At 42.9% G+C, this 27,509-nt stretch overlaps 1 protein-coding gene across 1 annotated transcript in view; it reads left to right on the plus strand.

Annotated features, from left to right (window-relative positions):
• The window catches only part of LOC138246827 (alpha-2-macroglobulin-like protein 1), a 262,402-nt gene that overhangs the window by 108,907 nt on the left and 125,986 nt on the right, over positions 1-27,509 (plus strand). Inside the window, exons 17-21 of the mRNA XM_069201584.1 lie at positions 3,091-3,226; positions 7,182-7,281; positions 9,843-10,068; positions 16,011-16,137; positions 26,044-26,156. Of these exons, the coding sequence (XP_069057685.1) occupies positions 3,091-3,226; positions 7,182-7,281; positions 9,843-10,068; positions 16,011-16,137; positions 26,044-26,156 (702 nt within the window). The remainder of the gene's footprint in view (positions 1-3,090; positions 3,227-7,181; positions 7,282-9,842; positions 10,069-16,010; positions 16,138-26,043; positions 26,157-27,509) is intronic.

Genomic DNA, 27,509 nt, shown 5'->3' on the forward strand with positions numbered 1-27,509 from the left:
CCCTGCTCACCCCCATGGTAGCTTGGCACGAGCAGTCAGGCTTAACCTGGAGGCAATGTGTAAAGCGTTTGCACAACACACAACACACGTGACGCAAAATATACACCACAAAGTAAACACCACACTGAGCTATGTAAAAATAATCTGTATTGCACAAAACATAATTAGACCAACATTACACGTAAGTAATACCCTGCTACCTTAGCAGTTGTCAGAAGGTTACACAAGTTACTAATACTCTGCAAGAATATGCAGTTGTCACATTAGAACACGTAAGTACTCAGGATTCTGCAACATAAGCTGTAGTCAGGAATTAGAGTCCTAAATACCCATAAAAGGAACATTAAAGAATATACCGCAAGTCATATCAGTACATATCAGCTAGACATGCCCATAAAAGGAACATTAGCACATATATGTAGAACCAATGAACAGCTAGGAAATAAAAAGCATCTACAAGTCTGTATTAGGCTCCTAGAGCCTAGATTTCCTAAAGAGTACCTGGGTTTTGGTAGGAGAGGCACTTCCAGTGCCTAACGACGAACACGGGGGCACCCGGCGCTCCTGTGTGCGAAACGGGGGCCTACCTCGTGGTGGGGGGCCTGCCTCGGCCTCCTCACACCCTGTCCGTGCAGTGGGGGCCAGGCGTGGCCCAGCAACAAGTTGCGGCGTAAACGGTGGGAAGGGACCTCCGCTGAGGTCTCCTTTCCCGATTTTGGCGGGTAGGAAAAAAATGCCCAAAATTAGGAGCGTTCAGCTCCTAGTGCAGCGACTGGGGATGGGGGCGCTCCCCGCGCCTTCCCCGAATCCTGCCGTGTAACAAGAAGGAGCTCGGACCCCTCTGGGGGCCCAAAGGAAAGACTCGCCTGCACCCGATGTGGTGCGCGAGTCAGGGGAAGCTGCTCCCAAGCCGCCAGGAGGCTTCCCTGTAGGGACGCAGGCGGCTGGTGCCCCGGGGCCGCTCCCAGCAGCGGGAGGAACCTCGGGGGCGCCAAGAGGAGCACGCCTGCTCCCGATCCGTTGTTTGTGTGCCCCGGGGGCACTGAGCACTGCGCGATCACCGCGCTTCGAGGAAACTGACAAACCCGGCTGAGGCGGTGATCCGGGTGAAATAAATCAAGGGCTTCCAAAGCGTTGAAGTAAGTTTTGAGCCCCGGGCTGCGGCGGTGTCCTGGGGCAGAGGTAAAGCGCTTTTAGGGTGCTCAGGGCCAAGTTAAAGCCCGGGCAGCGGCGGTGATCTCGGGATACCAAAACAAATTGCTTTTTACAGCGCTGAAGCCCGCAGAGATTGGTGCAGGGGTCAGGGACACAGCACCCTGCCCCTGGGAGCAATCAGGAGCCAAAGGAGCACAGGGCTGGAGGGCCCAACTACAGACCAGCACAAGGGGTGCAGATGGTGGCAGGTCCTCCTAGTGACCAGGCAGGTCACAGGTCAGCACAACAGCAGCAGTCCAAGGTGGTTTCCTGGTGAATCCATTCATCAGCGTTCTGTGTCCAGTTTCAAGTTCCAAGAATGTTCAAATTGTGTGGAAAATTCCCCTGTACTTATAGTCAGTTCTTACAGTGTTTTTCAATGGTTTGGGGAGGAGGTTCCAGCCAGTTACAACTGGTTCTGGGAGTGCCCCCTCTCTCCTTTCAGTACAGGCTCCAAACATCAGTGGGGGGGTTAACGACCCTATTGTGTGAGGCCAGGGCACAGTCTTTACAAATGCAGGTATGCCTCGCCTCTCCCTTCTCTCAGCCCAGGAAGGCTTTACAATATGTAGATGCACCTCTGTGTCACCTCCACCCTCCCTGTGTTCAGGCTGTCTGAGAAGTATGCACAAAGCCCCAACTGTCACTCTGCCCAGATGTGGATTGGAGTCAAGCTGCAAAACACCAGAGTCATAAGCACAGATAAATGCACACTTTCTAGAAGTGGCATTTCTGTGATAGTAATACAAAATACACCTACACCAGTAAGCAGCATTTCTCACCACTATCACAACCATACCAAACATGCCTACGCTACCCCTCATAAATCAGACAACACCCCTTACACATAAGGCAGGGCATCTCCAATGCAATCCTATGAGGAGGCAGCACTCACAGCAGTGAGACACCAAGTTAGGCAGTTTGTCACTACCAGGACAGGCCACGCAACATGGCACATGTCCTTCTTTCTACATACATGACACCCTGCCCAAAGGGCTAGCTAGGGCGTACCTTAGGGGTGACTTACATATAGTAAAAGGGGAGTTCTGGGCCTGGCAAGTAAATTTAGATGCCAGCTCCCTGTGGCAGAAAACTGTGCACACAGGCCCTGCGCTAGCAGGCCTTAGATAGGTTTGACAGGCTACTTCAGTGGGTGGTGCAAGAAGCGCTGCAGGCCCACTAGTAGCATTTAATTTACAGGCCCTGGGTATAGGGATACCACTTTTCAAGGGACTTACAGGTAAATTAAATATGCCAATCAGGTATAATCCAATCATACCAAATTTGTAAGAGAGAGCACTTGCACTTTAGCACTGGTTAGCAGTGAAGAAGTGCTCAGAGTCAAAACGTAAGCCAACAAAGGTCAGAAAAATAAGGAGGCTAAAAGCAAAACGTCTGGGGAATGACCCTGTAAAAGGGCCTGGTCCAACAATGACACACTGTGATGTCAGGTTCTAGTGTGCTATCTCAAAATAGGTTCATGGAATCAGCTCACAAAAGAGCGTCACGTTTAACAAATGCTGAAGTCAGAGCCTGCTATCAAGTGCATAGAATGATTTTGTGTTTCTGTGATGATGGCACTGTCCGATGATGGGTACTAATGTGATACAGGGTACCTGGAGGGATGTCTCTTGTCATGATTTTGAGTGATGTCTCACCCTGATGCTAGTTGCCTGGCATAAAGTTAGGTTTTTGATTTAACATTCTGGCTTCATCTTCCTACTGTGGTGTTGCAGTTTGATTGTGGATGCAAACACCCACCACTCTATCCACATGTCTTCAGTCATACACAGAAGCAGAATTCACATTGAAAAACAAGATGGTCAATCCCCATCAGTGACAGTTGTTCTTATTCTTTCTGATGTTTCCTTCTTTCTATCATTTTGTGGGAAACAGGAAGCCGGGTTAAAGGTTTTCACAAATTCCAACATAAGAAAACCCATGAACTGCAGAGGTGCAACAGGACTGTCTCAGTCAGAGCCTACAATGTCAGATGATGATCCAGGGATGGAGGAGCCAGCGCTCATGGCAGGTAAGAGATGTGCCTTGTTTCCCTCTAAAACAATGTCACTCTCTCAAAGTCCTAGGCAACGCTTAAGAAAGCATGAGCTCAGCAGTTCTCCCCTCATACCTCACTGTATGTCTACATGGGGTAAAGAGCCTTCTGGGCATTTCTACCTTGCTATCTCACTTTATCATTGTGTGGGAAAGCAAACAACCAGGCCATTTCTACCCTTCTCTCTAACTCCACGGCTAAATGGGATAAAGAATCTCCCAGACACCTCCCTTGCTACCCATCTTACTGTGTGATTAAATGGGATAAGGAATATCCACAGCTGGTGCACTTCTTTAACATCAACTGAAGAATATCGTGGGACATGAACAGCATAGATAGAATATGTAGGGGAAGAATATATGAAAGTAAGTATGTGGCAGATTTTCTTTACCCAACTCCACACACACACACACACACATTGGCGGTCACCACTAGGTAGTTATAGTTAAGACCTAGTTTTTATAGAAAAGCTGTTTTTACTTCCCTATATCTTTAGCGCCGCTTGACGAATCTTCACAAAAATGTCCCAAAATGTTTGACAGTCTCCTGAACTGCTGCTTGGGAAGTTTTGGGGTGATCCGTCAAGCGGGGGATGAGATAAAGGGAGGGAGGCTGAAATTTAGAGTGTTTCCAATGTTGATTCCAATAGGAAAAATTGAACACCGAAAGCACCAAAACCACTGGACACAATGACACTAAATTTGGCAGAAATGTAGCTTTTGGTCCAGGAAGAGCCCTTTTCGTTATTTGCTGTAAACTCGTTCAGTAGTTTTTGAGAAATTGAAGAAAATCCCAAATTTGTATGTATAGGGACGCAAAGGATTTGCGACCCCTCCCGATCTCGTGTTCGTGCTGAGATCTGATTGGCTGTCAACACTTCAACTCGGAAGTGTTGGCAGACATGACAAAAATGTAAAAAAAAAAGAAAAGGGGGCAGATATGCGTGCAGGGAAGACAGATGAAAGCATTGTTCCAGCAAGCAGGGAGCTTCTATCAAAAGCAGCTCCTTGCTTGCTGGAGCACTGCTGGCTCACACAGGAGGTGGAAGCTGGCTAGGGCCGCGGGGGACGCCTTGAGGCTTCCTCCGCAGTCCCAGATATCCCGTAAAGGGCAAAAAATAAACAAAATAAGAAAAATTGGCAGGGACCACAAGGAGGCCTTTAGGGTATCCTTAGGTCCCAGATAGCCCATAAAGTGCACCAAGTGAATACATATTTGTAAAAACCATTGGCCCAATGGTCAAGGTCTCGGACCCTCCCACTGGAGGTTGAGAGTTCTACTCCAGGCATGTCCGTGATCATTTCCCTCCTTTAATATTTTTTAAACTTCAAATGTTTAAGGCTCATACTGAAATGTGACCTCACTGTTTTTAAACGACAAATACATTTTTCTTTTTTATTTTCCAGAAATATCTCATTCTAAGCATATCATCCATTAAAGCATAAAAAACTCTCTTTCTCCCTCCATCTCACTCTCTTTCACTCTCTCTCTCTCTTACTCTTTCAATCTCTTTCTCCCACTCACACACTCACTCGGACCCTTACGCACCCACTCACAGACCCACTCAGACACTCATGCACCCAGTCACAGACCCACTCAGACCCTCGTGCACCCACTCACAACCCCAGTCAGACTCTCACACACCCTCTCACAGACCAACTCAGACATTCACGCACCCACTCACAGACCCACTCAGACTCACAGACCCACTAACAGACCCATTAACACTCCCTTGCACCCACTGCAGACCTGCGCAGACACTGACGCACCCACTAAGACACTGATACATGCACTCTTACACCCAGACAGAGATTCTTACAGCCACTCTCACCCCATATACACACTCTTACACCTATCCTCACACCCAGAGAGATAGGCTGCAGCCAACTCCACCACGCACGGCCAAAGGGCTGTGTGCAGAGTAGGGTTGGCTGGTTAGAGGGGTTGACTGCAGGGACTGGCTGCAGACCAGGCCTTGTGCGCAACCTCTGCTGCGCTCGGGCAAAGGCCATGCACGATGTAAGGTTTGGTGCTTATAGGGGATTGGCCTAAGGGCCTCATCGCAGGGCATGCACGGCGGTGGTTGGGTTAACGTATAGTAATAAAAATTACTATACGTTAAAAAAAACAAAGAAATTCATTGAAAAAAGGTGGTTTACAGGGACGTTATAGTTAGAAAATAGAATTGTAAAAAACATAGAAATTCACTAAAAAAACAAAGCTTACAGGGACGTTATAGTTAGGCTCACATTTTAAACGTACAAACCCATAGAATTTCACCTGTTATAGTTAGAGTTATCTCAAGTAACTATAACTTGTGCCCTAAGTTAAATGTACCTTGCACCCTCGCTCTGCACTGCTAATTACATACAAATTATGGCACTCTTTCATCTTTGATAACATTATTGATAATATCGATCTAATATTTGCAGTAACATTTTTGACGAAAAAACTGTGCATGGCAGGGGCACGAGTTATAGTTACCTTAGGGCATGAGTTTGTATTTTTTCTATGAATTTCTATGTTTTTTAAAATTCTATTTCCTAACTTTAACGTCCCTGTAACATTTGTTTTTTTCCAGTGGAAAAAATGTAAAATTATATATATATATATATATATATATATATATATATATATATATATATATATATAACATATATATATATATATATATATATATTTTATATATATATATATACAATTTTACATTTTTATACATATATATATATATATGGTACGTAGATGTGGAGTTGAGAATAGTAAATCTACACTACCTTTACATGCAATTACCTTTCAATGTTTAACCACTCAGTATTTTGTGAACAATAATATAATGCTATGATGTTCCTATACTCGATTTTCCATGGTACAATCTCCCTAACCTTTTGTATCCATGTCACTGCATGGTGGTATGAAATGAAGAACATCCTGGACATTTGAAGCTTCCCTTCTCACTTCATCACTGCATCGAATAAAGAACATCCCCTAAGGCTTCAATCTCCCTATCACACAGCATCTCTGAATTGAATGAATAACATCATTGTATTTCACACACCTATTGCACTGTCTGACTTAATGAGATGAAGAAAGTCCCGAAGTTTGCCTCCCTATTTCACTGTAGCAATGCATGGAACACAGAACATCCCCTGACACTTCAGTCTAATTCACAGCATCACTGTCTGAAAAAGGACATCTGTTGATACTTCAACCTTCTTATCTCTCTGCACCCACTGCATAGAATAAAACTATTCTCATACATTTCTGCCTACCTATCCCTCTAATGAGCTAAAGAGCATTCCCAGATATTTCTGCCTCCATTTCTCACAGTAGCACTGCATGGAATGAAAAGTATTCTGGAATTTTCTACTTCCTAAAACCACTGTATCACTGCATGGAATAAAGATCATTGGCTCCCTATGTAAAAAAACACACCCATCCATTTATACCTTCCTATATCTCTGCATCACTGCATAGAATAAAGAACATGCTCAGGCAGTTTGTGCCTTTTTGTCTCACTGCATCACTGCATGGAATGAAGAACATACCCATACATTTGTACCCTTTTTTGTCACTGAGTCACTGTAATTAAATAAATAACATTCCCAGCCATTGGTGCTTTTCTATCTCACTGCATCACTGCATGAAAAAGAAAATGTCCAGACATTTGTACGCTTCTTTGTCACTGAGTCAGTGCATGGTATAAAGAATGTTCCCAGCCATTTGTGCTTTTCTATCTCACTGCATCTCTGCATGGAATAAAAAAATGTTCCCGGCTATTCCATAAATCAGTGTTACAGTATAGTGTCAATCCAGAACATTTTCTGGGTTTCCTTTCTTCAACCTTACACTAAAATGAGTATAACAGAACTCAGTGGGACCAGGTGCCTGCCCCTCATGACTACAGCTTCCTAATTCACTATTATTTTCTCAGGAGCAAATATGGAAACTGTAAGAGCACCTGAGCCCAGCATCCAGGATAGAGTGATGCAGTACTTCCCGGAGACCTGGATCTGGGATCTGCAGTGTGTTGGGTGAGAGTTTTATCGTTTTTCTTTGTAAGAGGGTAATTGCTGCCTGCCCTTACAAGCTCTTTGTGGCCTCTTTCAAAGTATTCAACATGGGAATTTTTTTTGTTTTACCTCATGGGATTCCTGTTTCTGGGGGTCTTTAATGCTAACAGTTTGCACCTGCTCTGAGGTGGTGCAAAATATCCACCGACCTGTATGTAGCTTTACAGCTGCCCCAGTATTCCTCCCCCTCTGAAACTTGACTGCAAGAACAACAGGCTACTAGGAGTCAGGCATTTGGTATTGCAAGCCCACCAAAAAGGCTGCATGATGATTGGTTCGCTCCTTTCCCTGTCCCATGGATTGGATGAGGAGCCCAGCACTGTAGACAAAGGGGGAAGTTGTGTGGAAGGGACTAATATCTAAAAACAGAAGATCAGGAAACTAAACTACCAGCATTTAGGAAAGGGTGTAATGAGTTGAGAGTGTGTTGAGAGTGTGTTGATGAGTGTGTAAGAGTTTGTTGGTATTTGTGATTAAATCCATGGAATGCCACTGGCTTGAAATGCTATTTGCAGAATTATTTCTTCAGAAAGATATTTACTTTTTTATGAACGTGTCTGACTTTGTGACATGATTGGTTCTTTCTTCTTCATGGTCATCAGGTGTCATTGTACCTTTTAGCTCTCTCTTCAGTTTTGGATAGTACTTAGGAGACTACTTTGAGTTATTAAAGTTTTTAGGTTATTTATTTTTATTATTATATTTGTAGAGTTACATGTATTATATATGGATGAGGTGAGCGTTATGTTAATTTTTGTTCTGTTTCCATTGCAAAGAACAAGAACAGCCAGTTGTTAACATTCCCAAGCTTTCTTCACCCAAACAGAGTGCCTTACAGCTGTCACATTGTCTAGGCCTCTGTGAGCTGTAATGGTAGAGCCGAGGTAGGCAGATGTATCTGATACCTGGCCCAGCACCCTGTTCACTGTTACGAACAAGATGCTGGGACAGCAATCCAGGGTCTCATCCACACTTTAGAGTGAAGAAGGCCTGAGATGTTGACAGTTAGTTTACTATCCTCTTCACAATTGCATAAAGCACTTGGGTGCAGCTGTCACTTATCTCAGGCCAACAAGGCTGCAGAAAGGTGCAGGCCAAGAGGGAACAGGGTCGCTGTCAGCTGTCCAAGCATATTATTCGCTACTGTGAAGAGGATGATGGGACAGAGGTCAGCTCTCCAGGGCCTCCTTCAGCCTCATTTTTAGAGGGCGAAGCAGCATTTGTCAACTGACAGCTGTCCAAGTGCCCTGTTCTACACTGCAAACAAGGCAGCAGGACAGCTGTCACCTGTCTGGGACCTCGTTGGTCAACAAAATGAAGTGGACCCTTCCCATGACCCATCTTTGCAAATATGTTGCAAGGGTATTTCCCTGCTCTCTTGGGCCTTCTTATTCTTCATATTTTTAGTGTGCATGAGGATGTTAACTGATGACAGCTGGTCTAGTTGCCTAGTTTTCAATTGCAAAGAAGGATCCACATCAGTTGTCACCTTTTGTCGTCTTCATCCACAAATTGGAGCAGACAAAGAAAGAACAGAGCATGGCCATTGGAAAGGGTATTCAATGCAAGGTGTACATGCACACACATGCGCACAAGCATGCATAATTTGTTCCTCTTCTACACTTCACTAAGAATTATCGATTGTTCATTAAGAATTATGGGTGTACATGCACACTGGAAATGTGTTTTCTGCCTAATAATTCAACAGTGTCTGCATAAATATTAACCAAAACTAGAAAAGTTACTAGATGGCGCTCATCAATATGAGCCTGCAAAATTTGATGAACCTTCATTGAGCAGTTCTTGAGTTGTTCATGAAGTAATTCACCTATGGAAATTTCCCTATTATTTGGAAAAGTAACTAGATTTTGGACCTGTTATAGCGTTTTACCTCTTTTGCTAGTCTGCACCACATTTAGCACAGAGAAAGGTTTACATTTGAAGGCTGTTTCCTTCAGACCTGGTGCAAATTGCTCATGGAGGTGAAGGTTAAAAGGCAAAAATAAAATTTTCCAAGGAGTGAAGTACACATCTTAAATACAGAGACAGTCCCTATTGTTTCTTGTAATTCATTATTTCTTTAGGTATTATTGCTCAAACTTTGTAAATTCCCAAGAGCAGAGAGGGAGACTCTCTCTTTTCCAATGTAGTCAGGTCTGTGACGTCTATTCAGGTAATCATTATTCACTCACTTTATTAAGGACTAGTCTTGTTGAACCACTATAAATTAACCACAATATATTCCATATATATGTTTGACTTATTATGGACTGGTGGAGCCCAGGATTACACTGGAACCCAGATCACACTATTAACAAATGACCATTGCATGGCACAGTCCATCATATAGGTTTGTCTCAAATGTTTGTCTCCTGTCTGACATGGCTGATCTCATAGCTTCCTGATTGCATTCCCAGTATCTTGGATGCACAATTCAAATTGATTGTTGTTTGCTTCCACCTCACAATATTTTTTTTCTTTTTGTTCCTGGCTCTTCTTGCATCTGCTTCCTACTTTCTCAGTCCTTCAGGTCATCAGGATTTCTCTATAACTCTCCCCGACACCATCAATGAGTGGAAAGCCATGACCTTCTGCACATCAGATGTCGGCTTTGGGCTCTCGCCTACAGTGTCAGTGAAGACCTTCAAGCCCTTCTTCAGTGAGCTGACATCACCCTCCTCTGTGGTGCGAGGAGAGGGATTCACCCTCAAGGCCACAGTCTTTAACTACTTGCATTACTGCATTGAAGTGAGTTGGGTAAAGGGGAAGAAAGGGTAATGAGGGGTCTGATGTGTCCATGAGGAGAGAAGATTTGCCTCGCATTTATTGTCCCAGTGTGAGCAGAGGAGGTTAGATAAGGAGGGAGTGGGGTGGAAAGCTCATGGCAAGAGGTGTGCATTCAAGGCTGGCAAAAGCTGAACTAGGTAGTAACAAATCACTTACTAACTCCAGCAACATACATTCATTCATATCATCTGTCACTTAATAAAACACTTTGGTATGCAAAAAGCTATTCTCTAACTCACCTCTCACTCACTCTACACATTCGGGCCCGTATTTATACTTTTTTTGGGCCGCATTTGCGTCGTTTTTTGACGCAAAAACGGCGCAAACTTGCAAAATGCCATTGTATTTTGTAGGTTTGCGCCGTTTTGCGTCAAAAAGCGGCGCAAATGCGGCGCTAAAAAAAGTATAAATACGGGCCTCAATTCCCATCTACTGAGACATACATACACCAATCAAACTTGACACCATAACCCTTCCACACTTGTTCACCAATCCAGTGACTTATAGCTCCTATGGGTAAGTTAGAAACCTGCAAATTATCATTTTTTCACTATGTCATTCACCAATATACTGGGCCATACGCACATGCGCACACACAAACCAGAACATAATCACTCTGTTCGTTGTCCTTCCGATCAACTCAATAATCCACTATACTCTGAGAAACCTACCCACATAGTCATTGCACTCACCCAACATTGCACCAGTCACACTCACCAACACCCCCCCTCACTGTCACACACAGCCACTCAAAAACGTACCCCACCACTACCACACTCACTCATCAAATAACCCATCGCTCGAGCCACCCACTTAACTACATAGCCACTCAAGATTCAGCTCACTCCCAGCCCCACTCATTGACTAACTCAATCATCATCAAGACAGCCAGTCACCTGCTGATTGGGCACATCAACACACAGTCGCCCTGTGAAACATGCATGCTTCCACACACTCGCCCAAGGATTTACTTAACAACTTATAGACTATCTGCAGTATGTCTACCTCACTCAAATAACATTTAAAAAGTTAATGACCCTCTACAGTCTAGCCACCTAATTTTACAAACCAAATTCTGTTCAAAGGGGTGGAGAGACTGAGAGCTCCCCACAAACATTCAACTGCTTCAATGAACTATTGTGTGTCAGGCTGCAACAGGGAATCTTTAGAGCTCCACTTTATTTTATCTTCAGTTAAGTTTTCTAGTTTGTTTGATGGTCACCTCTGCCTGAGGTACTACACATACCCTAGCTTCAGAAGGTAATTTTGATTCACGCTTTTGTAACAAGATGCCTGAGCTATGGAAGAACCTCACGGCTGACAAAATGAAATCCCTGTTCCGATCATAGGTGTTCAATGGGGTTGATAGAGTTCTACACATATATCCTGCAAAAGAACTGTGTATGTTTTCTACAGATCAGGAAATGTATATTGTGGTATAGTTTGGCACCTTCCAATGCCAGTAACATTTTTCTGTTTGTGGATGTCAGTTCCCCGGACTAAAAAGATCTAATAAGAATTCGGCTGACAATATTCATGTCTAGCACCAGATGGGCCAGTAAACATAATTTTCCTTCTACTGCTGGATGCAGTGACAAGCAAACACTCAGAACCAATGCTTGGATAGAAGCTCTTCTTCTGGAAAGAATTTGGACCATGTCCAATAGACCTTGCTCCATGACGCCCTAAAGACCCATTACAGGTAGGATGGAAAAATACCAGATTTATTTCTAACCTTGGGCCACATCACCTCAAAAGCCAGGTCCTAGTCATAATGGACTGTGAGCATGAAATAGAATTTGGCCCAGATTTAAGAGTGCCTAGCTCATCTTTGTGCCACGTTAGCGTCATTTGTTTACACTAATGTGGCCTAACGAGGCCAAAATCGCTGCGCCAGATTTACAAAGTGGTGCAATGCATGCATTGTGCCAGTTTGTAACCCCTTGCACCACATTATGCCTGCGCCAGACATAATGTATACAAGGGGGGTGTTCCCCCATTAGAGGGGCCAAAAGAACGGCGCAAAGAAATCTAAAAAATTTATTTCCGCCATTTTTTATGGCATTTTTAACACCTGCACAGAGCATGCATTAAAAGGAGGCACACCATCATTTATAATGGTCCTCAATGTGCTTTCAGGATTAGCGTAAAAAATGTTGACCCTAATCCTGCAAAGCACCAAATCTAGTGTCAAACGTTTTGGTGCTAGTTTCCTAACTGGTGAAATCTTAATATCTTAAAAACATCGCACACATGGTGGCATTAGAGGGGCAGTAAGGGACGCACGGAAAGAGGTGTTGCATTGAATGCAGCACCACTTTTCTTAAATCTGCCCCTTTGTCTTTGAACCACCACTGTTGCCACAGTACTATCTCCATCTACAAGCCCGTCAGGTAGAAATTCTCAAATTTCTTTGTAAGCCTGCTATGACGTCTGTGTCAACGGTTCTTCCTTGCTTGTTGGGAGTTTGGAGTGCTCAACAAATCCATCCAACAATGGAGCTTCAAAATGATCTTCCTCCTTGACATCTTCTGTCTTTAAATGCAGGAGATTTCCTGGCTTCTCATGACCTGGATGATACCTATTTTCAAATTCCCATCCACATGTTCGTGACACCAGAAGTATCTTCATTTCATTGTGAAGGATCAGCCAATTGCAATTGGGTTTGCAATTAACCCAAGAGTGTTCAATATGTGACATCATGGAGGACAAGTCTTTTAATACCTAGATGAATGACTCATCAAGGCACCAAGTTACTCTGGCAGTTTGCACAACACGGTGTCATCATAACAGGTTGGGTCTTATTCGCTATGACAAAAAAAAAATGTTGTTCTAAGCTTGCAGGCTTTGTTTCTGGGGTGTGCATATATAGATAAACATTGATAGGTTTCCCTTCTCAGGAGTGAGAGGAAAGGCTCCTAGCTCTGGCATTGAACATCCATGCAAGGCAGCACATTACAGTTTGCAAATGCATTTTTCTTCTGGGGCTGATGTCCCACTTTATTATCAAGCACCTGCAGTTTCAATTACAGTTGTGACAGTTTCCGGAGCAATTAATCAATGGCGGCAGGCCATGGGCCAGTGAGACAAGTTTGTGGAGATCACTCCCAGGTGACACATTACAGTTCAGTCTCATTTTTATCTCACAATGAAGACCTTCCTCAAAGAGTGGGAGGGCAAATCTACAAGATATTTCTATAAATGGTATCTTTACATCTTGGAAGGTAGCCCTACGCATTAACTTCATGGGGCTCGTGGATGTTTGTCTCAGTCTAAAGGCCTTGTTATCATACATTTCCCACCAGTTGGTATTAATCAGAACAGACTCTCCACTATATTAGGAAATAGGGCAAGAAAAAGTCCTGTTGCTGTCAAAGAAGCATAGCATCTGTTGCATGAGGCCTTTACATAAGGAAAAACACTAACAATAAAAACATTTTTCAGGACTGCATAATGTGTTGGTGTATGCCATTAACAGGCAGGACGTGAATGACACAAACAGAAAACAGAAGCTCAATTACTGGCATTTTCAAATAGTTTTTCAGAGGAGGTGCACATCTCGTGCTTCTCTAGGCAACTTCAGAGAAACCAAACAATAGCTCTTCATGAGCGTCCCATGGAATTCTGGTAGACAGAAAGAAGGACTTTCCATTCCATTCTCAGGGTCTTTCCTTATGTTTTACTACTTATCCTGAGAGTCTTGCACAAGCAGGAGATAGAAGCTCATCTTGAGCACTAGAGTATAAGCCTGAGAGTTCTGGCTCAAGGACCTTTGTGATCTACCAGTGGAAAGACCAATCCAATTGATGGGGGACATCTATCTCTTCATGAAGAGCAGAAGACAAGTTCATCATCAAAATGAGCATTCCCGCAAATGAACAGCCTAGCTTCTTCAAACCTAGAATATGATTCACTAAACATCAGAGAATCACACAGGCAGAAAAGGCAACCTCTAACACACAGACTTGTTGAAATGAAACAATTCCTCATCTTGGCTGCTTCCTTTCACTATGACCTAATAAGAAAGGGCACTCACAATGTGCTGCCTTGCTTATTGCATGGGTGAGCTTGATCCAAAATACTCCTGCACATTAGACAGTCTTTTGGATAGCTCTAGGTATCTCAGGACACCAGCTTCTTTATCTTTGTTCTCAATTAAGACGGGCAAGAAAGAATTTATGAGAGGACTATTTCACACTTTCTCCCTGCTGGAGAAGAGTTCACCTCTTTGGGAACTCAGCATTCTTCTTGCAACTTTAATGAAATCTTTGGCCCATCGACTAGGCTTTCGTTCAGATGATCTCATTGAAATCATCCCTTCTCTTGGCAGTAATCTTGGCCAGGAGTGTTGGAGAGTTCGAAGCATTTTCAGTCAAACCACCCTATGTTAAATTTGAAAAGAACAAAGGGACACTCCTCACAAATCCTCAGATTGTGCCAAATGTTTCCTGGTCAATATACTTCAAAAGGTAGATACAATGTACAAACATCAGTCCTCAGCCCTCTTACAAGATAAAGAGGGTCCTATACTCTTTAACCTTTAAGCAATGCCTGAAATTCTGCACTGAGAGGACTAAGGAATTTCTCAAGTCAGATCAACTCTGTATTTCCTTTGTCAGTGCTAGCAAGAGGTGTCTTGTCTCAAAGTAGGATATCACCCGCTCGATCACAGATTGCATTGCCCTTTACTATTCGATTGCTGGATAGGTGCTATGACACAGATTAGGGACTCACTGCAAAAAAGAACTAGCTGCAAATTTCACAGGAGTGCCTATCAAACACACATTCGCAAAGCTACCCCATTGCTCTCCATTCATACATTCACCAAGAATGCCTCATTACTGTCTCAGCATCTAGTCAAAATCTGAACAGCATGTGGACAGGTGATGCTGTCTAACGTCACCCAGAATGTGCTCGACTCGTGTGCATGAAGTTCTAAACTCTGGATGTTTTGGGGTTTTTAAGAGGTTTTGAGGAGATGGTGTTGCCTCATGACTTTCCTTCAATTTAAATTTTGAGTCCATGGATCACATGAAGGTATATAGTTTACCAATTTCTCCTACTTCTTTGTGAGGATAAAAGAGGAAGTGGGACAGGTATGGTATGTGAGAGAATATGTTTTGAGTTGAACTGGGTTGAGATGGAATTGGTTTTGACTTCAGGTAGATAGTGGCCAGCAGGCAAAAAAGTGGCAAGAGGGAACTGGTGGTGGCATAATGGGTGGAAGAAGGAGAGGGTCAGTGATGCAAAGTTAGTGGTAGAAGAGGGTTAGTAATCCCTGCTGGTCAATTGGAGAAGTCTGAGATTAGATGAGAGTGAGTGACAATGGGGCACAGCACTAAGAGTGGGACATAGATTGTGGTAGGAAAGAGCAGATGAAAGGGTAAATGATGACTGCAGACAGTGATCAATGTTTGAGGTGCAGGAAGACTGCAAGACTGAGGATTCATTGAATAGGGGTGGAAACAAATGCCATTGTGTGGGAGATAGCTTGCAGGTGCTGGAGCCAGTGTGAGTGACTAAGTAGCAGTTAAATGGTCTGGGTGTGACTGCAGATTTGGGGGGCTATGGAGAAACAAAAAGGCTCAGGGGGATTGTTTGCCCAGAAATAGTAACAGAGTTGCTGGTTTGGAAAGATTTAAACCACTTAGCTCTTCTTCGTTCTTCACTGACATGCTACACAGGCACACTTAAGGGCATGCTCTCAGCCACTCGAACTAACACATATGTGTAAGCAAGTACACATGAGTGAGTGAACAAGAGCACTGTTACTGCACAGACCGCAGCCCTACCATCGCTTGACGTCTGTGCATATTATCTAAAACCTTTATTTTTATACACTACCTTAATCTTTTACCTGCACTTGTGCGCATTAACACAGTCTCCTTTTCTCTGACTTTCAGATCAGTGCTCATTTGTTACCACCCTGTTCTGGGTTTGAGACCCCGCGCTGCGACTGCCACTACACCATCTGTTTGCAGAGCAAGGAAACACACACCTTCTCATGGGCTGTGAAGCCAACTGAACTTGGTAATGGAAGCAAATACCTGGGCACTTTGGGGGATGAACAGAAAATTTGGACAAGCTTTGTAGTTTGACAAAAAGTTGATTTATTATGGATAGAGGATAAGGCGTACATTCTTCACAATTAACAAATACAGATTTTGATCTGTAACTGCCGACCCTTAAAGAAAACAGAAATCGCACATGTATAGGACATGTTGCTGGCCCTTTCAGTAACATTTACCATATTTCATGCCCTTTCATCTATTCTTGGGCTACCGATCATCTGAAAGACCTACTGGCCCCTGTATCTTCTTACCAACTTATTCAACTTCCTCAATCAGGACCTTCTGAGCCTGGCTGCACTTTGTCCAGGACTGCCCTATCTTCCAACCTGTGTCAATATTAACTGAATGGCCACGATCAACATCCACTTCACCACCACCAAAAAATGACTTTACAAAGATGATGTTACCTGATGCGCCCACCTTCAATAATTTCTCTTCCCCAATACTCTTTATTTCTCCTCTGCCATGGCTTTGATCAGATACACTTTTGGTTCAAAAATAAAACATGCCAGCATCATGTTAAATTGCAACAGGTGCCCTCAACTTCATAGCCAACTTTCTTAGGTGATCCATTGATAGACACATGTTTTCCCTATACCTAGCCTACCCTCAACGAGTGATCATTCCTAAAAGTCTCTCCTGCCTGCTCTTTTCTAATTCAGGCTTATCTTCCTTCATTTCCCTTACAAGCCCTAGTCACTCCTGTACGAATGGTTTTTCACTATGGTCTCTTGCTGCCTATGTCTAATAATATGGTGTTGGTTGAGCTGACTCCTGCTCCCCTTTCTCCTAACCAATGAAATTGCAAGTCTCTGTACTATAATACCAGTTGCCTTTATAGGTCTTCCTGGTGCCAGACACCCAGACTGCACAGCAATGCAATGGTCTCAAAGACCTGCCTCGGTTCACTTAATTTGCCTCTGGTTCCCTGAATAACAAAACAGGGATTCAACTCAATGTCCCCTACTTGACAATAAAGTACAAATCTTTATACATTGATTTTATGCTGCATTTCTCTATACATTGATTTTACGCTGCACTTCTTTATACGTTGATTTTACGCTGCACTTCTCTATACATTGATTTTACGCTGCACTTCTTTATACGTTGATTTTACGATGCGCTTCTTCATGTCTAACCTGTTTGCCCTATGATGAAGTTCTTGCATCGCCTGGATTGTTCCTAAATGGCTCCACGGACATTCCGGCTTCACTCAGGTAGTTGTAACCTGCCCACTGGCCAACAACCCAATTCAGTAGCAATAGCCCATACCCTGCAAAAAATCATATCTTGACACTGACACTTTAGCTGAGCTTCACTTGCCCACCCAGCTTTTTATGAATTCTCACCAAGCCTACCTGCACTCGTTCTGCTGTTTATTAAAAAAAAGCAATGGTTTTGGTTAGTGTACACATTACATTAGGGTTCTAGTAAATGTCTCGTCACTGACAAATTATTTAACATGCATTACGCTATCCAAAATTAACTAAATACAACTAAACTAAATATTTATATTGTTTGGTTAAAGATTGATGTTTAGGTGGTGTGGATATTAGAGTTATGGAAAGGTTTAATTAGTTTTTAAAACAATTAATTTCAATGTAGTTTATTCAAATACAGTCGGGCTGGTTAAATACACTCGAGTTAGTACTAGGGTTAGGATTATCTTTAGGGTAAGAATATATTGTGTTTAACAAATAACCTTAGATTTAGTATAGTTTAAATTTGTGTTTTAAGATTAGAGGTAGCAATATGGTTAGAGGAGATGTACCTTTAATTAGTTTATTGTAATACACTGGACTCTGTAATCCCTGCAAAATGCACATCTCTAATTTATTTATAACCAGCGACTAGTGACAAACTCAGTCACCGATTATAGAGACATCAGAAATGAACTAAGTTATTAGAGTTGAGTTCTGACATCACAATGCCTGCTGTGAGAGGCAGCAGCCGCGGTGAAAGACAGGTCAAGCCAGGGAGCAAAACTGAAGCAGCTGTTTAAAGCAACAACAAACGTTGCTTTTCTTTTTTCAGCTTTTTTAATAGCTTACAGTGACCAGCAGAGAGAACATGTTTATTTTTTGCACTCATCAGAGAGAAAAGCTTGCCTTTTTCTGCATGTTTCTACACATTCCGGGCTATTGCAACATTATTAAAGAAAAAAAACTGATTTGTATTGATCTTTTTCTAATATCTGTTTGCATCAAATAGTTAACAGGTTTTTGATGTGTTACATTTTACAGAGGAGGTTTTACTTTTATTCTTCATGTTTGCCAACATGCTTGCTCCATCATACGAAAGAGCTACTCACCAAGGTTTTGAGTGGTTTGTGGGAAAGGCAACAGTGTGACCATGCATTATATGGAATAAAGTACCCCCTGGCATACATGATAAGCATATTGTAAGTCACCTCTGATTTCTATAACCTTATAAAGGAACTTGGCCTTCGTCCTTGTTCTTCTATATGGTTATGGAAACTTGCAGTATCCTTAAATGTGCAGCGGGGGTACTTTAGTCCTTACATAATAAAAAGCAGTTTTTAAATATAAAAATAAATGCTGGTTTGCAAGGGCATGGGTTACACTAGAGAGAAGGAACACTAATGTATATACATAATATTTAAATATAAAAAATATAAATAATTAGATATTTATGGTACAGTTAATAATAGAGGATAATAAGGTTAGAAATATGATGAGGGTAAGCATGATTGTTTGGTTAATACTAATTAAGTTAAGACTAAAAGAACTGACTATCTATTATTGGTAAGGAGTATGGTTAGGGATAGGCAGTAATGACCAGGTAAAGAGAAATGTAAGGAGATGGCGTCAAAGTAAAGCAAACGTTTATGTTAATAATAGGATGAAATGTTTTCCCTGTGTGGGTGGGATCCAAGTGACCCTCTCATTTAACAGTTATATGTTCTACTCAGACAGCTCCTCCCACTATACATTAGGAAACCTTTGATCACTGCCATGAATCTCTCCATAATGCGATTGACTGGAATGCAGCCTGAATCACTTGGAATGCAGCCTGAATCACTTCCAATGGCTGAGACTTTTCCTAGCATTCCACCCATTACCTCTTATTATTTTGATCAACTTCTCCATAGACATGGCCCATTGGGCATTCTTTCCCACTTCCTGCCTTCTAACTTCACCCTGCTTTTGCTCTGCCTTTCTCCAATTCGATAGTTTGCCACTTATTTCACTGCCTCATTCTCTTTGATCATCATCATGAAATGCACCTAATGGCCTTGTACATCCCATCAATAACAGCTTTCGGTCTTACACTCAATCCTTCTCCCATGTATCTTAAATTCTTCTCTTTATTGCCTTCTCTTCTCCCTTTGCTTTGGCACTGTCCGCTAGCTCACTGCAATGACTGTATTACAAAGAAGTTTCTCTCTTGGTCACTGTGTTCTTGGTGACTCAATTTATCACCCCAAGCCAAGTCACTTTGGTTGAGAGTATCAATGATTTGCCCAGAGAGAAGGGCCACATGGAACTGTATATTCATCTGCATTTCTGCCAACTACAAGGAGTTCAGTTTTATTTATGTTGATTTGTACAAAGTTTAAAAACAGTCAGAACTGAACAGAAGGGAGAAAGTAAGATACTTCAGCAGAAGAATGAGATAATTGATGATGCAGATGAACAATAATTTGTATGTCGTCAGCATACGAATTTACAGAACAGTTGAACATTGTTAATTCCATTTTTTTAATTAAAAATACCATCAGTTAATTTTTAACACATTTAGGGCCTGATTACCACCTTGGAGGATGGGTTACTCTGTCACAATAGTGACGGATATCCCACCCGCCGTTTTACAAGTTCCATAGGATATAATGGAACTTGTAATACTGCGGCGGTATATCTGTCACTTTTGTGATGGAGTAGCCCATCCGCCAGTGTCGTAATCAGGCCCTTAGTGTCTAATTTAGAATAGCGTCCATCAGGATGTCAGAGGACATTTATTTTGAAATCCAGATGGTACTATATCCGTCAAATTTAGGGATAACCACTGATCCAGCAGCTATCGCTGTACCTTGAGAAAACACCATCACAGCATTTCCCTTCAAGATACAAAATGTTTGCTGTATGGACATCGTCAGTTTTGACACCCATCCAGTAAACTTGTAACTTTTTTGATTATCAGAAACAAACTCCAAAAGAGAGAATTCCTTTCCGAAAAATAAAAGAGTAATGACCCCAACACACTAGGACTTTTCTTCCTAGGTGTGAGGTCATTATTATTTTTTTCTGTTAGTCTTTGTCAGGTTTTCCTAGCAGCAATGAGTTTAGAAAATCTGTCACATCTAAATAGAGTGGGTGGTGCAATGTCTTTATTCCTACTGCCTTTTCTCCGAGTAAGGTTTCCATTAACAGAGACAATGAGGTTTTAACAACGGAAAGCTTGCAGTCCGCTTGCAAGAAAACTGAGCTCTTTGCAGATGCCCCGCACTTTTTGCCCCCATTTGGACCCCTAGATACTGTTGCTTTGACTCTGATAGTGCACTGGGACCTGCTAACCAGGACCCAGGGTTTGTGTTATTGCCCTAAATTAATTGTCGACATGGTAAATTCCTGCTCGGCAGATGGTACCCAGTGCACAGGTGGTGAAGGGGTCGCCAGGGCTGCAGCACAAATTTGTGTCACCCTGGTGACATGCAAACTACGGATGGCAGGCCTGTCATTGCAGACTGCCAGAGCCGTGCAAACGGCTCGAGTTCAACTGTGCCCTCACCATGGTGTCACAGTCCCATGCACTACATTTCACACACTCCTATGGAAGACCTGTGCAGCCCAGGAGGCCGGGTGCTTTATATTTAATGTGCAGGTATATAAACACAAGCTTATATGTCTCTATAGTGTTCTTTCCATTAAGATACCCTATAAGTGCAGGCCGGTCCATGGGATAACATGAGACTTAAGCCTGGGCAGACCTGGGTTGCTAGCGCCATTATGGTATCACCTAGATATCTTGAGTTTGGTGTTAAAAAACATGCTTTCTCTCCCCCACACAAATCTGGTGTTGAGGGATGGCTGGCATGTACCCAGATGCACCCCTTTTTGTGCTCTGGTCGGTCAGCTGGTGCAAGTTCTAGCATTTGCTGCCACCAAGACAGATTTCTGACCTCTGACAGGCAACCTGGGTGCTCCCAGAGGTCGGGATCAAAGGCTGAAGCAGGAAGAAGGTCACACCTCCCATTCCCAGCCAGGCTAGTGAATAGAGCCATCAGGGTGGTGAGCTTCAAAGGCTTCATCACCCTGATAGCCATCTGTGCTCTCCCTCAGTGAGGAAACAGCTCTCCCCCTGTCCCAGCCACATTTGCTCCTGGTTAGGTGGGAAATTAGCTATGCAGGTCAGTGTAACCCCCAGCAGACTGACCACACCTCTAGGGTGAGCAGGCCAGTCAGTGCATTAAATTTTGATTTGTGCCACCTAAGGATTGACATAATAGAGGGTTCTGGGTAGCTAAAGGTGACCTGTCCCACCAGATGTGTTCACCAGGGGCAGATTACCTGTAAGATATAGCTACCCATTGTCCACTAGAATCCCCACCTCTAACTCCCCTAAATCCAGGATTTAAGGGACACCCCTGACACCAGACCCTCAGATTTGATGGACTAACTTCAAAGAAGGACACAGAGGAGCTCTGCATCACCGACAACTGGACTCTGCCCACCGCATCAAGGCAAAAGATGGATACTCTGTCCCTGAGGCAACAGACTGGGCACTGCATGAACGATCCTCGTCCTAGGCTGAAACTCCGACCAGAGGGACCCCTGTGGAAGCCAGAAGCACCCTTAGTCTCCCTTGGACAGTTGGTTACAGTCCCCTGCAAACTGCAGGCAAAAAGACACTCTAGAACTGAAGCATCGCCGGTCATCTGGCCTGCCAAGGGATCGACTGGATCCAGTTGGTAAAGTGCATTATGGCATTCGTAGTCCTGCCTTCTACGAAGCTACATGCCGCTTCCATACTCCTCTACGCCTCCAGACGTCTCCAAAGCATATTGCTGTGTGTACCACTAGATAGACTTGATGGTCACCAGCTCGGTGACTGGTCCCTTAACTTGGCGTTGCAAGAGGAGAGCACTGCCCAGCACTTGTGACCAATGCCAGCAATGACCCTACAACTGAGTTTTTGCACCCCCTTTGTCGCAGCACCCTTTGTATGGTAAACTCAGCACCAGCGCGAGTCCCGTTCAGCACCACAGACAGCCAGGAAAACTCTGCACCTGAACCCCACAGACCAAGTAGAAGTGAACTGGCTGCTGTGGCTTAATCACAGGAACACACGACCTTAACCCTGCAAAGGGTCCCGCAGCATGACCTCCAATTGGGTCTAACACAGGTCCCACCCTGACAGCCAGCACAACTCTGCTCCCGGACAGCACTGCCAGGTAAAACAGCACCGTCATGATCTGGTCCTAGAGACTGCACAATTATAACTCTAATAGTTCCATACAACTCGCTTGCAACTAGTGACATTTCTCCTATAGACTTCAATGCAAAGTTTAAATACCAATTCTGGTGTAATTTAATATAGCTTCTAAAATCTATAACTCCTGCTATACCAATTCAAATACATTTGTTTTGGTGTCTAAAATAAGACACAAATAAACTCTATGTTTATAAATTGTGTCGGATTTCTTTTGAGTCTTGTCAATTATTTATAGTCCATGTTTGTACTGTGAAATGCTTAACACATGTTCCTCTAAGTAAAGCCTGACTGCTCTTTGCCACACTGCCAGGACTGAGCTAAAGATTTACTAGTGTGAATCCAAGGACAATCTCTGTGGTATTGTGAAAGTATTACATGGTGAGGACTAACCGCCCACACCACATAACACTCAGCTTTCCTACACCTCACATCTCCAAATGCGAAGGCAGACAGAGTTTGCTGGACCCAGTACTCCATTGCATTAGTCTGTCTATCTCTAAACCAGCCTCCTAGTTGCTTAACTTTGAAATTATAGTGCTTTCCAATGAAATTAATTGTATGCACTGTTATTGTGAAAATACAACTCATAAATTCCTTTAGCCGGCAAACCCGAGACTCCGCAGAAGCAGTAATGTATATCACATAAGCACACTGAATTATTACGCTGGCAGCGTTCATTAAAACACAAAACGTGTGTGTTTATGAACACTACTCAGCTAAAGTATTAGCAGAAGAGGCAATTGGCAAGAAGCAATGCCTCACAGGAGGCAGGGCTATGCCCTAAAACCCCTGATGAGGAGCTGCCACTGCCATCCCTGAAGCGTAAAACCCTTCGCTACCCCTTAACAATACCATCCCTGACCCTACAACCCCTGCTACCCTTTAACATTACCTATTCATGAACCCTAAGAACATTTATTTCTCCTTAACAATACTCATTCTTGACCCCTACAACCCCTGCTGCACTTTAACACTACCCATTCCAGAACCCTTAGAACCCTTTATTCCCACCTTAACGATACCCATCCCTGAACCCAAAAACTCCTTGCTACCCCTTACCACCATCTGTGAAACCGAAAAACCCCTAACTACTTCTTAACACATCCATTCCTGAACCTCAAATCCCTCACTACCACACTCCTTAAACTCTAAAACTCCTAATAGCCCTTAGCACTACCGACCCCTGAACCCTGAAAGCCCCTTACTACCCAATTAACACCACCCGTCCTTGATGGATTACATGCATTTGAAAAATGAAGGCCCATGTTTTAGAAGCGGTGGCGCATCTGAACTGACGCAACACTTTTTCTGTGCCCTCCCTATCGGCACCATAGTTGAACTAAATTGATAATACTGCACACCATGGCAGTCATTAGCACAATAGAGTCAACAATTTTTGACACTATTGTGGCGCTTTGCTACACTAGCATAATTTTTTTTTGACACTAGTGCACCAAAGTGCAAGGAGGCCCATAGGTTTCTACGGGAGTGTCATTTTAATGCCTGCTCTGAGCAGGCGTTAAAAATGATGCCAAAAATGGTGCAGTGAAATATGTTCAATTTCACTGCGCCATTATTGTGGGACTCTTTATGCCGGAACACCGCACCTGCATACAATATGCCTGGCGCAGGCATAATGTGGCGCAAGGGTTTACAAAGTGGCACAATGCATGCATTGCTCCACTTGGTAAATATGGAGTGTGGAAAAAGCCACTTTAGCGCCGCCTTAGCATCCAAAAAAATGACACAATGGCAATGCTAAGGTAGAGCTAGGGGCTCTTAAATATGACCCTAAAAATATAGTTAACCACGAAGTAAGGGTCCCACAATGTAAACCTGAGATGTAAAGGCTTCTGATGTAGCAGTTCAAGATGATGTAATGGTAACATGCCCTTTACCTTCAACCCATAACTTTATTCTATAAGCCCTTGTCCCTATACCTTATGACCTAACCCATTAACCCTTCAGTCATTAATGCCTTTCACTCTGTCCTTAATTCAATATTCTTTAGGGAACAAACACTTTGGAAAGGGTCCCTTTTTCAAATTATTTATTTTTAGAACTAATATTTGGGAAGCATGTTTACAAGTGTTATTTTCAACGTTTTTGAGGCAATACCAACAGAAGAGCCAAATATTGTAAGAAGGGCAATTCAGAGGGTGAAAATAAATACTGAACGACATAAGGGAAAGGGAAGAGCCCTGGGGACACCACAGGTGATTATTTTTGCACTGGTAGGAAAAGACACTGAGAATACCACGTGTGAATGATTGTCCAGAAAGTAAGCGAACCAGGCTAGTTCTTGTCTATAAGAACAGCATTTTGCAAGCAGGCTAAGAGAATGTCATGCTCTACTGTGTCAAACTCTGTGTACAAATCAATTAAGAAAGGAGCTGTGGAATCATCCTGGTCAATAAATGATTTTAATTCATCTAAGGAAATGGCGAGGAGGCGTCTTCCAAGTAAAGAGCCAGTTGACATGGACATGATTTGTTCTGTGATTTTTCCCAGAAATGGCAAAAGTGTAATTGTTTGATAATTTTCTATGTCATTGCTGTTTAAATTGTGTGCTTTTAACAAAGGCTTAACTACTCCTCTGTTCCAGTCATTAGAAAGAGTCCCTGTCTTGTGGGACGGGTTGTCAGAATGAGCTGCCACCACAAGGATCAGGTCTGCAGTTAGGTCATAGGGCAAGGGTCAGTTGATGAACCTGACTGTGACCCTCATTTTGAGTGGTTTGGTAAATGGGCTGGATTTTGCCTACCACCAAATTCAGGTATCTTCAGGGATGGGGAATATTGCACCCTGATAGTTGACAAATTTTCTATTATTTTATGGGGGGTGGAATTGTTAATTCGGGATCCCATTCCTCGTGTAATTCCTTTGGGCCACTCCTTCACCTGGAGACTTCAGATGCTTCTAGCAGCTGAAATCTTCAGGTGAGAGTTAAGAGGTCTGTGGTGTAACCATAAATCTCTTAATCCCAATGGGGCTGGTAAGTGATGTTAAGAGGAATTAAGAAGCCCATCGCAATGAGTGCCTTTTTTCTTCACATTGGCTGAGGCCCTACAGCCCTTACTCTTCATATTCAGGTCACAGAGGCAAATGAAATAGTATTTCCTCCCCTCTCTCTGATATTTAATGAGTTGGAAGGGGAGCTCAGTGGGCAGAGGTATTTGCTGCAGAGATCCACCTGGGCTGACTTAGTCATATGTCCTATTGTCTGTGATAAAATAAGAAGTGCTCTGCTGGGGTATGTTGTGCTGATTATTACAAGCGCCTAGTAGTCATTCAGTGTGTGGTAATGCTTAAGAATGATCTATACAATATATGGGCACCTTATGTCTTTTCTTTCATGACTTTCATCTGAGGCTGCGTGCTCTTCTTTATGTCATGTCTGTTTTACCCTCAGGTAAAGTGAACTTTAATGTCATCATTGAAGCAGTGGGCCTCTGTGGGCCCCAGAATAGCACTCTGCCAAATAAAGGGCGCAAAGAAACCCTGACCAGATCTGTGCATGTCCAGGTGAGTGGAGCTCTTACAGTGTTGTGCGAATCTGGATTGGAGGGCAGGGAATAGACAGTGGGAGTCTGATGTGTAAGGTGGCATCACCCATAAAATGTGCTCAGGGACAGTCTGATGCTGGTATGTGGAGAGGGGTTACACATGGAAGTTGAGAAGGGTCATAGACAGATGGTGAGTGTGATGAAGGTGGAGTCAGTGTATGATGTGTCATGCGAAGGACTTTGTGAAATAACAAAGACAGGGTGTTCGTAATAAGGCCTCAGTGAAAAGGATGCTTTGTGTGTTCACACATCCTTGTGTTTGCGTAAATGTACCCATCTCTGGGTAAATATGCTCATGTGCATATGAATTAATTAGTGACTTGAGTATGTATCTGTGCTTGTTGTATGAATTTTAAAAAGCGTCTTCGCTAATGAATTCAAGCCTCAAATATGACAGCTTGGTCTCACTCATTGTGTGTGTGCTCTAATGTGTAAAACTCGTACTCACTGGGCAAGACAGAGCAACAAGCGGTGGGATGTAGTCTTACTTATAGGGTGAATTAGAATTCAACAACAGGCCAATGTTGATCAGAGATCTATTTGAGGTTGTTTTCCATGTGTCCTCCAGGACATGAGGACACAGCCTGATTTAGAGTTTGGCGGACGGGTTACTCCGTCACAAGTGTGATGAATATCCCGTCCGCCGTATTACGATTCCAATAGGGTATAATGGGATTGTAATACGACGGATGGGATTTCTGTCACGTTTGTGACAGGGAAACCCCATCCGCCAAACTATAAACCAGACCCATTGTATTTGATAAACATTTTGTGGTGTTGTAGCTTGTTTCATAGAATAATATCCTTTTTCTGGTTATATGTTCAAATAATTTTGTAGTTTGAAAAAGGGCCAAAAGTGTTCAACACTTAAAAGTATGGTGATTTTTTTACTTTTTAGAGCATAGCCAGCACTAAAGGCACAATAACCTATATAGTAGTTTGAGAGGCAGGTAATACCCTGGGGCATATTAACAAAGGTAAACTTACACAATGTGAGTAAATCTACATGTGTACTTTTACTCTTACAATTTGTAGTAAATGTACTATGTTTCATTATTCACTATTTCTGAGTGTAAATGTACTACAAAGTGTATACTTACATGTATACACCCAATGAATGCAGGTGGTCGAGCCTAACCTACAAGTGTAAGGGTACTACTAGTAACGTTTCACACTTTGGAGGAAGTTTCCGCCAGAAAGGTGGTTATCTTCCTATGCTAAAGGTTTGGGGGAAAGTAAACAAAATGTAATACACTAAAAACAATATTTACAATGTTTTAGTAAAAAATATTAATGGAAAAAAACTTTATAT

The sequence above is a fragment of the Pleurodeles waltl genome, chromosome 7, assembly GCF_031143425.1.
Source record: "Pleurodeles waltl isolate 20211129_DDA chromosome 7, aPleWal1.hap1.20221129, whole genome shotgun sequence".
NCBI lineage: Eukaryota > Metazoa > Chordata > Amphibia > Caudata > Salamandridae > Pleurodeles > Pleurodeles waltl.